General features: G+C 37.2%; 1 protein-coding gene across 3 annotated transcripts in view; it reads right to left on the reverse strand.

The window, feature by feature from the left end:
* Positions 1–268: 268 nt before the first annotated feature.
* The window catches only part of VWDE (von Willebrand factor D and EGF domains), a 37785-nt gene continuing 25488 nt past the window's right edge, over positions 269–12565 (reverse strand). The window contains exons 19-32 of one of the 3 annotated variants that reach the window (XR_014951520.1): positions 12262–12399; positions 11609–11671; positions 9465–10145; positions 9039–9134; positions 8858–8953; positions 8235–8330; positions 6965–7060; positions 6532–6627; positions 5533–5628; positions 5339–5434; positions 3963–4058; positions 3309–3412; positions 1997–2163; positions 1321–1883 (exon numbers count right to left, since the gene is read on the reverse strand). Coding sequence is in view for 2 of the 3 variants with exons in the window: in XM_085567436.1 (XP_085423562.1) it covers positions 3252–3412; positions 3963–4058; positions 5339–5434; positions 5533–5628; positions 6532–6627; positions 6965–7060; positions 8235–8330; positions 8858–8953; positions 9039–9134; positions 9465–10145; positions 11609–11671; positions 12262–12399 (1811 nt within the window). In the remaining variant the exon portion in view is untranslated. Of the gene's footprint in view, positions 2164–3121; positions 3413–3962; positions 4059–5338; positions 5435–5532; positions 5629–6531; positions 6628–6964; positions 7061–8234; positions 8331–8857; positions 8954–9038; positions 9135–9464; positions 10146–11608; positions 11672–12261; positions 12400–12565 lie in introns of those variants that run through there. The other 2 variants (XM_085567442.1, XM_085567436.1) reach the window with 2 other exon arrangements.

The raw sequence follows: 12565 nt of genomic DNA on the forward strand, positions 1-12565 counted from the left end.
AGTAACAAAACAGTTTCAGCTAATCACATAATTACTGGGCAGTTTTGAAGTAGCTATCTGGCATTTTGCATCTACTGATAATTTTTCTGCATCATGTGCTTGCTGGAAAATAGCAAAAATAGCACAGCTTAGCACTGAGCATTTTTAGCTACTGTAGCAAAACTCTGGATGTGCTTTTGTTCACACAGCTTGCATTCGGAAAATGTAAAAGAAATAATTTATTTAATTTTCTTTTAAATCATTGAAAATAAACAGCAAGCACTAACAATTATAATGAAAAAACTCCTTTATTGAGCCTGAAATCCTAGAAATGCACATTTCTTGATTTCTAGAAATTTTGTGAGTTTCTAGAAGTTTTGTGAGTGAAGGATTGCACAAATTCATTAACCAAAGTACTATTAGCAGTGCTCCAAACAGATGTTACCATTCTTTTTTGCACAGTATCTCTGTAACTGACACATGGAACAGCAGTGATTACAATGAGATTATGTGATACAAACTTCTTCAGTACCTTGTGTATCCAAAACAATTCCAAGAGCTAATCAGATTTTGTTCATCGGCATCTTTGTGAGATGTAAGAAAGGAAATGTCCAAGAGGAGTAGGTTTTAAATAATGTAATGGTTCCCATATCATCAGGCTATCAGCCACGTGGATGCCTGACTGAAAGAAACTATGGAAACACTGAAATTTAAAATGCAAGTGGGAAACTGGACATTTTTTAAGTACACCAGTCAGGCATTTGGAAATCCATGAGGTATCATTCTGGAATAATGCTAAGCTCTCAAAATACCACCTTACTTTGCAAGATGACTTAAGAAATTATCAAAAGGTGAGGAGAAATCTAGGCACAGAGCTGCTAACAGCTATGATTTGGTAATCAGCATCCCAGAATGGCAGTAAATGGCAAAATTACCTCTGTTTTCTTCCTGTTTAAAATTAGGGTATGCAAACTGAATATTGCTCAGGAGAACTGGAAGTCATATTTTTTGCTTAAAAAAACAAAGCAGTAAACTTCAATGGCTTAGCTAAAGGGATGTTTGTGTCTATTACCAGAGCTCACGTTGTTATGGCAGGAACTGCATGTCTTTCACAGCTCTAGGAGAGGATAGCAGTCCTCTGTAGGAAGCTTCAGAAAACCTGGAATTTTATTTTTTCAAAAACTATCTGGCAGCTGGCCGGTGCTAACAGTTCATTGGAGCAATTGGTAATTTTGGTAAAGGAAAGAAATCGTCTGTGAAGATTTTACAAATACTTTCTGACATGATGAGTACGGATGGCATGATGTACAACAAATTTCTCCTCTTATTATTCCTTTTTTTAATATTCAGCATTGCTGAAAGCATTGTTAAATTTCTCTAAGAGTATTGGGAACAAAATTTCTTCATATTACCGAGTGCCATCTCAGTCAGGAGCATTAAAGTTTACAGACACAGGAATAATTCAGTAGCTGGCTCTTCATGACTGTAAGTAATAAAGTCAAAACAGAAAAGTTGGGATCTGGCTCCTGGCTGCAAAGGCTTGTCACAGATAAATCAGAGTCACTCTGCATCTGGCTGACTGTTAACACGACAGGAGGCCCTGCCTTCATTGGTAGTAGCCCAGCCTCAGTTCTGGTTTCCCCTCCTTCCTTGCTACTAGCTTATCATTACAACAAGACCAGTATAAATACAAAACAAGAAAAACAAGTTCTGCATTTTCTTCTGTCCACAGCCAAATAATATGTATGTAAACAGTGTTTGTAAACAGTAGGTACCATTCACAAGTGCAGAAGTGCTGTCTTCCTTGCTAGAGTCACCCAACAGCTGCAACAGTCTTGTTCCCCCAACAGAAATGTCATAGTCCAGTTGAATGAACTGCAGAATTTTAGGCTCAGTCATCTGATCTGGGAATTCAATGAAAATATCAGAGGCTATGGGGTTTGTACATGAGGTAGCAAAAAATTATAGGCATATACATATGTTTTAATGACTATAAGATTGATGTTTTGAAGCTCACCAACATTTGTGTTTAATATGAATCTTTTAAAATAAGGCTTCTGAATATTCCTTTTACTTAAATGACTCTGTAATTGCCTCCAACCCTTTTGCTATTTTCAAGTCTCATGCATCTATGCTGCATTGCAATTGAATTGCCACACTTCTTCAGCCATGATGTCTTTGTACCTTGGAGAGAGAAAACAAATATTAAAACCAGACTTTACTGAGGCAACCTATTATTATGATTAAGTTTATGAAACAATTAATTTAATGCTTAATTTAAGCAATCTGCTTGCCTGATATGCAGAATGAAAACATTAAGTGAAACTTGGGCTTATAGGTTTTTTGTTTCATTAAGAAAATGTGCCATTTTGATCAATGTATGACATAGCACTGTCTGACTGACTGTCAATATATATATATTTTTTAGACTAAAAAGAGACTAAAAATAGACTAACTGCAGGACATATTTACGGAAACCTTTGAATCAAAATTATTTCTCTTTGGGTCACGTTTTGGAAATCCATATTACAAACATTACAGTCTTATTGATATAGGATGATTAGCTGCCTACTTTCAAAATATGTATGAACATTTGTTTGTTTCAATTTCTGAAACAAATCTACTCGATCTCTCCATTCTGCTGGCAGCACAAATGTGTCTAAATACACTGAAATTAAGAGAAACACCATAGATGATGCAAGAGGAGCAGAATGCTTTTACTTCAGACATCACAAACCAGTTAGTTTTAACAAAATATTTAATCAAATTACTTCAGCGAGTGAGCATCAGCACTCACGCAAGAGAATCCAACAGCAAATTGCATGACAAAATAGAGAAATGGTCATCATTCCCTCTGATACAAAAAAGTAAAATTATTCCCAAATTACACTTGATGAACTGACTAGCAGTATAGTTAGTTGTAAAAAGATCAGGGCTTGACCTGATGCAAGCTAAGAAAGTCATCAGTAGGATACTCTTGCCTAAAATGAGGCCAGCTTCTGGAAAAGAAAATAGTGTTTGTTGTGAAGAGGATAGTTTCCAATTCCTACTGCATTACAAGAGACAATCAGCCTAATTTGAAACAAAGGAAGTTTACATTTGGTGCTGAGAACAATTCTCTAAGTATTAAAACCTAATAATGTTTCTTCTAATGTTTCTTCAAAAAGCTCTTAGGAATTCCATTAATTTTCCATCACTGCAGAGTGAAAGGAAGAAATCAGACAAAATACACATTTGGTGTATACCATGTTGCTTCAGTGGACATGGGTGGACTAGTTAATTAATTCCCAAATCACCGTATTGTGATGGTGTCTTGGCTCTACCTGTACCTGAATTTTCTTCCCACAGAGGACTCCAGTATAGCCTGGACGACAAGAGCACACGTTGGGCAATATGCATTTCCCTCCAAACAAACACTTCTGGTTGCACACAGCTAAAACAAGAGAGGTACATATGAGGGACACATCTTGGTAAAGGAAAAATGGATGCTATCTCGAGATAGCTATTCTGTTTGTTATAGGAACCAAGACCTTGGAAGGTATTTTCACAGGGTAACACCCCACAGCATAAGGAGACTTAAAGGTCACATGGAGCCAGCAGTGTTCCTGTGTCTATCCCTTCCCTCTTTTGCTTTGATGCAGATTTAATGTGAGAAAACATGCTGAGGGCATGAATGAGACTGAGCAAAGAACATAAGGTGGTTTTAGGCACGTCTTGCTATTTCAAGCTATCACAATGGCCCCTCAGGACTTGTGCAGCAGCATACAGCACTGGAGCAAACCAACACGTACTGCCACGCTCCCAGTGTGCCATCAGATCCTGGAGGGCTTCAGAATGGGCAGAGCCATCTCTACTCTATCCTGCCTTTGACACAGATGTGGATAAACTACATCCAAGGTATAGGAAGACTTCTCTACACTGTGCATGGCTGAAGCATTCTGAGCTGCACAGAAGCATGAGGTTTCAGGTTGCATTATTCTTACGTGTTTGACACTGGAGTCCTTCCCACTGTGGAGGACAATGACAGGTACTCGGTCCAATACACTCCCCACCATTCTTACATTCCTGAAGACAGATTGCTGCACAAACATCATCAAAAAGTATGGTTATATCCCAAGTGATTACAATGAGTTGTTATTCAGATTTCAGGACTCTCACAAGAGGTGGAGTGCTTTTCACACACAAGAGTCACATCATCTTCACTCAAATATGTGTCTAAGGCCAACAAGATATTAAAGAGAGGCAACTGGAAACAAAAAGCCCTACAACCAAAATCCACATTCAATGGTTGTGCTGTGTCACAGATTTCTACAAAAGCTTGACATACTGAATAAAGAGAGGACCATTAAAGAGCTTTATTTTCTCCAAATTTACCTTTCTAAAGGACACATCTTGTCTCTTGGTGAGAGATCTTTTGTCTGTCATTCAACAGAACACCCAATAAATCAACTCAAGAATATTGGATCCAAAGTTATTTTCATTGACCCATTTGTCTGCACATTTGTCTCTGCTTATTAAGCCATGATCTAACCCACAATTATTTCCATTAATTCATAGCTGATTATTTGATAATCCAATCTCTCCTCCACAGTGCCCAAGAATATTTCACCCCTGTAAATACTGGCAATATTTTTTTTCAAAAAACAACCCCTTTCCAATAATTACAGAATGTAATACAGGGAAATTTATTTTTCCTCCATGCCATTAGAGAGCTTATTGTCCATATCAGTTCTCAAGCCTTGGGTGGATATTCTGACAGACACTAACACTTTAGCCATCCTCATGCTGATTTTCATGCAGACTGTGCTTTTATCCATGCTGACACAATTTATTTATGCACCATAAATATCTTTATGCACCACAATATCTTTATTAAGATGCAATGTGACCCATAGATGTGCAACTATTACAGTCCAATTTTTACCTGTCCTAAAGAGCTTGTGCCCACTGCATCACTTATTCACATCATGTCCAACTGTTTCCAGCTTTCCAATATTTCACTTTTTCTATTATTATCTGGTTTTAGGTACTACAGCACAAATTGGATTTATTTGATTTTTTTCAACTCATCTCTTTGCAGATATGCAAATGTTTTTATTTAGACAAGAATCCAGAAACAAATAATATTTCCTATACAAGGATTTCACAGTTATTTCAGTCCCATGATTTAGCCTAAAAACTGCATGGTATTAGTTCTCCATCCTAAATTTTGCTGCCAAGATATAGACAAATGGTTTTCAATGTGTATATATTCTTAAGTTCTTTGGCACTAACTTTGTATTACTTTCATGGGCAGAATTGCTCTGAGTCTTATATTACTTTTAAGGTATAGATCTCCTGGTAACTACAAGGTACTTACGAGTGTTACATCTTTTTCCTCTCCATCCTGAAGGACAAGAGCAAATGTTTGGGCCTACACATTTTCCTCCATTCATACATCGTGGCTCACAGACACCTTAAAATCAAAACCATCTGCTGTTTAACACATTTAACTGATTACAGAATAATTTATTGTTATTTTTGGATCACAGGAAGATTTTAACACTGGCTTACTTTTTTCACATCTTCTGCCTGTGTATCCATCAGGACAAGTACAGACATTATTTCTTATGCACTGGCCACCATTTTTACAAGGAGGGCTGCAGACAGCTAAAAGACACAAACAGGAGGAAAAGGCTGTAGTTAGCATTTTAACTTAGTGATACACTTTTGGAAAACAAGAACGCAACAGTAAGATTCTGACAGCTTGTATGGACATTCAACACTATCAGGCCTGCCTTGCAAAAATCGTATTAATGTGGTTTGGTGTAATAGTAGTTTCATGCAATAGTAAAGACAAAATCAGATAAAAAGGAGTCAAGGTTGGCAACTGTATGTGTACAAAAGTAACCAGGCTACACATAACATACAATGGAACTGGATGAAAGCTGCTTAAATGTTGAGTGGAATACAAGACTAATTTTGAGTCTTCATTCTCCTTGGACAGCTGTTGAATCAGCCATAAAATCTAAAATATAATGTAATCTCTGTTTTACACCACTTCTCAGGTATAGTAAAAAAGACAACCCCAACTCAGGGAAGAAATTATGACGTCTGGCTCCAGATCAGAAGGCTGAAGGATAACTTGATTAAAACTGTACTATATTACATTAATATACTATTTAAAGAGAGACTATCCTATTCTACATACATACTTATTACCTATCAGCTAACTAACTCGTGACTACCTGCTGAGAGCTCAAGACACAGCTGGATACAATTAGTCATTAACCCAAACAACCTTCACCAGAATCCAAAAAAGCAATCACTTCAGGTAAACCATCTCCATGCCAAATTCCACATGGGGAAAACAAAGGGGCAGAGATAAAGGTTGTTTTCTCTTCTTTCTGTGCTTCTCTTGAGAGACAGAATTATGTCTCTCTGTCCAGAGAATGTGAATGCTGCACTCAGGTACATGACTTGACTGTTAATTTTGTATCTTAATATTTTCTCACAGATTTCCTCAACTAATGTCAACTAAGGAGTGGGGAGAAGAAAAAAAGAAAATATTACCATTCTGACAGTGGGCACCAAAGAATCCATGTGGACACAGGCAAACATCTGGCTTAGTACAGGAACCACCATTGAGACACACAGGATTACACATTGCTGCAGAAAAAGGGTCAGGAAGAGTGGGAAGCTTGACATCCAAGTAAGTCTATAAAATGTGTTTCTGTTTCAAGAACAGGAATTAAACACCTAAGATAACTGCAGGTAACGTCATTCCCATAGAATCTTTACCCCAAAATTAAAGGATCAGTAGAAGACTTCCCAGAGGTGCTGCTTGGCAGCAGAACTAACCTGCAGAGACTCAGGGAAGTGTGGGGGCTCTGCAGCAGAGAGCAGCTGCCCACTGCTGCCACCTGAGCCATGCAGTTCCAAATTTTAAACAATGGGAGCTCCTATGGACGATCTCCCAGGAAGAAGGAAGCTGCAGGGGTGTTACCTGTGCTGCAGGTAGGTCCGTACCAGCCAGGTTTACACTGGCAGGTGTCCGGAGTGAGACATTTGCCACCATTTTCACAGTGCCTGTTGCAAACCACTACCATCCAAGAAGGTGGGCAAAAACATAAGGCAGGGGAGGAGACAGGGGGTAGGAGAACAAGAAAGAGACATATCACAAATTATTCTTGATTTGATTTTCAGTTCTTTCCCAAAAATTAATACTGGAAGTAACATACAATTACTATCTGAAGAGGAATTGCTGACCAGAGTAATCTAATCTCAAATCTGTAACAGCAAGCACAGATGACAAAGGTAAATAAAATGTCTTTCCATGCACATATCCATGGTCTGGCTATATTTAGTGTTAAAAATGTAGACTTTTAGATAAAAATTCTAAACCAAATGAGAAATGCAATACTAAGAGACAAATGGACTGTGTTACATAATACAAGTGCAGCTGCATGCACACAGGAACATGAGACTGACAAGCAATTAAAATTTCACATCTGGGGAAAACCATTAATAATTTCTTCAGGAAAACATCTCATTCTCTTTAGTACTCCTTCACAAAGAGCAGCATTTTTTTGTCAGAATTGAAATTAGAACAAGAAAAACTAAAAACCAGAAGTCCTGGGATTTGAGGAGGAGACAAAGGATTTTCTGAATTCAGGGTCAATAATGCAATGGTACATTCAGGTGAACAATATACAAACAGCATGTCTAAATTTGGATTCTCTGAAGGATACAAATTACTCATGCATGATTTGGTATGTAAAAGACAATTTAGCAAATTTTTCAATTTTCAGGCCAGGTAAAAGGAGAAAAGACACCATAATGTGGTTCTGAATTAAATTTTCCTGTATCCCAGTCTTTCTGACACACCATTCACTGACACCAGCTTCTGAATGTACCCCAGTATCTAATCAATCTGAGCTAATAGAAGTTAAAAAACTGTCAGGACATATGAAACATCTGCGTGTTTTTCTAAAGGTAATATCACATACACAATGTACTCAATTTTTTCCATGCTTGTGAATAATAAAATATAAAATATTTGCAGCTTTTATAGTGCATTATGTTTTCACAGTTATGTGCAAATATTACTTCATTTTCAAAAAGCCCAGGTATGGGAACTTTCAAAGAGGCACAGGTATTATGTAATTTGCTAGCATTAGACAGAAGGCATAAAAAATTTAAACCATAAATTGCTTTCTTGCTCCTGAAGAACAGGAAAAATGCAGTGTATTTTTCTCTTATTCTCTTTTGCTTACTTGTATCACATCTTGGTCCCACAAAACCATATGGGCAGGTGCAGAGATTTCTGGCCAAGCATGTGCCTCCATTTTGACACGGTGGTTTACAATGTGCTGCAGATACAGAATTATGTTCAAAAAAATTGCCTCTAGAAAGATGCATGGATTGGTTATGCTTTATAAAAAAAATGAAATATTAATAACTGTCAGTGAGCAAAAAACTGGAAATAAAATAAGGAAATATATGCAATACCGTTTATGTATGCCTTTTGACAAGAGTAAGTAATAAGTGCAACCCCACTTCAATAGTACAGAGTCCCAGCAGTGATGGTCACCCTGAATAAAAGAAAGCTAACAAGATTTCCAGACTGTGCTTCCCACTCTTCAGGAGTGTTTAGCTTAAAGGCTAAACTGGTGAACTGCTCTACTTAATGTGAAAGCTAAATTTAGGAGTATCCAATCGTAAGCAACATTTAGAGTGGTTATCAAGAAAATCAGGACATACACCAAAACGTAACTCAAGAATTCTGTTGAAGTGACAGTGAACAAATCTTCATGCAGTCAGAACAAACAGTCATGGGAGTTGTTCACAGCATCCTTTGGGTAGTTATGGATTTAAAAGCAAAGACTGTTACATTTACCTTCCTCACAGGTGGAGCCACTGTATCCAGGTAAACACTCACAGATGTTGGGCTTAATGCATTTCCCATGGTTTTTGCAATCAGGTCTGCATAAAGCTGTAAAAAAAAATCAATGGCACTCTGCAAATCATGAATTTGTGCATATGAGTTACCACAGGCAAAATTAACATGCCATACTCACCAGCCTGACAGTTAAGACCAGCATAACCAGGCTTGCATTTACAAATATTGGGTGCCACACACTCCATATTTTTGCCACAGGGTTGTCTACATCTTGCTGAAAGGCAATGAAGAAAACAAAGAAGGGAATAAGGAAAATGAAAGTGGCATTTCAGCACATTGTGTCTTGCCTAATGTAGTGAACAGATCACAGAGAATCCATGATGTTGCTGCTCATAAATGCAGAGTCTAAGATGCATCAGCAAAGTATTTTAAGTGCATCCATACAACTAAAAGCCTGTAGGCTATGCCAATATTAATAATGAAAATGAGAAAATTCAATACACTACACTTTCCACTCATAATACAGTAACAATATGCTTGCAAGATATGAAGACATCTCAAGATTCTTTTCTTCAAAGCATTTAAGTGCAACAATTTGCAATACCTCTACAAGTGAAGCCATCTCCATAATAACCATAAGGACAACGACCACACTTGACACTTCCATCCTGCCTTGGCTCACAGGGTACACCAGGAAAACAGGGTAAATCAGAACAGGTCACTGCTTTAGGAATCATGGTTTCATTCAATTCTTCAGGAAGCATTTTTGGAGGGACAGTGACTTCCACAAGGGTAAAAGGTAAATTGCTCCCTTGATGCTTAGCTAATAGGTGCAGAACTCTTTGAGCATTTCCACCTTTGAATGCTTTGTTTGGCAATGAATGTCCTTGGCTTATACTTGCTCTGCTGCTAGGGGAAGTCTTCCTGCTGCTCTCTACATAGCTGAAGGCCTCAGCTTGTGCCCTGGTTTTCTTCTCAGGTGACATAGCATGGCTCCTTGAAGATGCAGCCTTTACAGCATGTACCAAAGAACTGTTTGCCCCATCAGCAAGGTGACCACTGATGGTGCCTAGAGCATGAGCAATGTTTCCAGTAACCACAGGTTGTACAGAAGCACTTCTTTGAGAGTCAGGTGTCTTCAAGGAGGTCATTGTTTTTACCGTGGAGGCTGGTGGTGTGCTGCTACCGACCATTTCTGTAGAAATAAATCTCTTTGGGACACGTGTAGAACTGGGAATATAACCTGACATGTTTAAAACATTCTCAAAGGATGATGGTTGAAAACCTACAGTATATTAGAAAGAAAAGGGGAAGAAATATGTGAATACCATCAGACTTTTTTTGCCTTTGAGGGTGAGGAATATTTTCTGAACAGATAAACATACAGCCCATTCATTCTGTGCTTCAGGAAATCTCTCCTTGTTCTATGTCAGAATATAAGTATGCAGTAGAACCTAACTGGAAGAATTAGAGAAGATCAAGGTATTCTGATTACAACCTCTCCTGTCCTTATCTTCCAGCCTTTTCTTAGCTGGATGATAAGTATAAAACATGATTTATAGGAGGCACAATTTATAGCAGAAGAGATTTTCCCATATTAGGTCAATAAACAGATTTACTGTCAGCAGATTATCAGCTCCATATATTGCTTTTAACTAGATAACTGAAAGAATTAAAAGAAAAGGTATTACATAGGGTTCATCAGTGTGTCTAAGCACTAGAAGCAGAGATAAAATCACATCTATGTGGAAGTTTATACATACTGATGCACCATGAACAGTATTCTAGAGGAACAAGCCACCAACTTGTAGCACAAGTATTACCATGTTTTATTCTTCAAACTTTTTAATCAACTTTATTAAACTTTCTGCATGGGCTTTAGTAGTGGGATGTTTCAACTGTTTAATAAACAGCAGAGACTGACTCAGTCTCCTCATTAAAGAGAGCACAAAATGAATGATAATTTCTTCATATTCTGCCCAGGGAAAGTGTGTGGTTTGTGGCAAGAAGCACAGCACTGTAATCCCAGACTGGTAGAATACTGTATATGGAGTTTTAGCATTATGGGGCAGTGGAGGAATGAAGCCCTAACCTATTTATAACTAGAAAATTATTTACAAAAGGTTAAACTTTACTGAATTGCAATAAAGTGTGGTGTCCCACTGCTGAAAAGCAAACCATTGCAGCTGATGAAGAATTATCCAGCACTAGCAGTGTGGTGAGAGAGTCTTCTTCCTCCCCACCAACATTTCAGAGATATAGGGAAAAGACACACATGACTTTCCTACAAAGAAACCCCCTGCAGGCACAGACCTGGAAATGCCAGCAGCAGCATTTAGAGTTTCAGAATAAAGACATTCACTTGCCATATCCTTCACCTCTCCTTTGCGCTAAAGCAGGAAAATGGCAATCAACATAATGCCATAAACTTTTGTTTATCTCATATAACAGATGTCCCTATCCCCATGTTACCTATTTTATGTCAGTGGTTGGTCACTAAAACAAAAGGCAACTGTAAGAGTGTCATACATCACACTGTTAATAAAATCGCTTGACTGACCCAAGGGATTTGTTGATATTGACATTTCAGTCTCATTTTTCAGATGAGAATAGAACTCCAGTAATTAATAAATTGTGTCAAACTGAAAAATAAAGTGAATAGCATAAAACTGACTAGAACTTTGTCTGCTAGCTATATTCTTATTAGTATGTGAATCAGAAATTCCATTTTCTTCAGGAAAAAATCACCTTTATTCCCTCCAGTTTCTCCTGTGGAATCCTTCCTTTCGATATCAATGTCGTCAAAACTTTCTGAAAAGATGTGAAGGCACATTAGTAGTGCACAGAAGTAGCTACACCTTTTAAAATTTAAATAAATTATAAACAGAGTTAAAATTTTATTACATAAAAACAACTCAAAATTTAGAAAGTAGATAAAAGTTAAAAAGATTTCTCAAAAGTTTTTTAACAGAGTGTTTTAAAAATACAAGTTATTCAGAAATTGCATGTAAATAAAAGTTTGGCAGCTGCCTTGGCATGGGTAAACATTTCTATGTTAATCAATCTAATATAAATATATTTTATCAATAATGTATTAATAATTTGTCATATTATGAAAATAATGAAGAAAAAATGCCAAAAACATTCCACTGTATTATTATACTTTGATGTAAAACAAAAGGGATGTGTTTTGTACCTGTTTTTTTCTACTCTAGAAAAGGTGTTTTACAGCTGTATTGACCCAGTACAGTCTAATATTGCCACCAGAGGAAACACAGGCCTGCTTTTCTGACTACTGAAAGAGTTCTAAGCCACTGTTAGAAACATGAAACACAATCAAAGATATTTTATCTGAATGACAATAAGACAATACCATTCTTCTGAAAATCAAATAATTTTACCATGACATGACTTCCCATCTCCTTGCAGATTATTTGGGCATGGACCACAATAGTAAGAACCAAAAGTATTGAAGCAAAATACTCCAGGGAAGCAAGGACTGGATACACACTCATCTACATCCTCTTGACAATTTTTACCTGCATTGAAATACAGATTATTTTTTTTTAATAGTATTGTGTCACTAGACTTTAATGGTACATTTACAAAAGTACAATGTATGCAAGTGCTGAGGGAAAAAAAAAGTGCAACTATTCACTTCAGTACATCTAATAAGAACAGCTGATAAGGTTTGCTATTCACATT

This window comes from Lonchura striata, chromosome 2, assembly GCF_050655825.1.
Source record: "Lonchura striata isolate lonStrDom1 chromosome 2, ASM5065582v1, whole genome shotgun sequence".
NCBI lineage: Eukaryota > Metazoa > Chordata > Aves > Passeriformes > Estrildidae > Lonchura > Lonchura striata.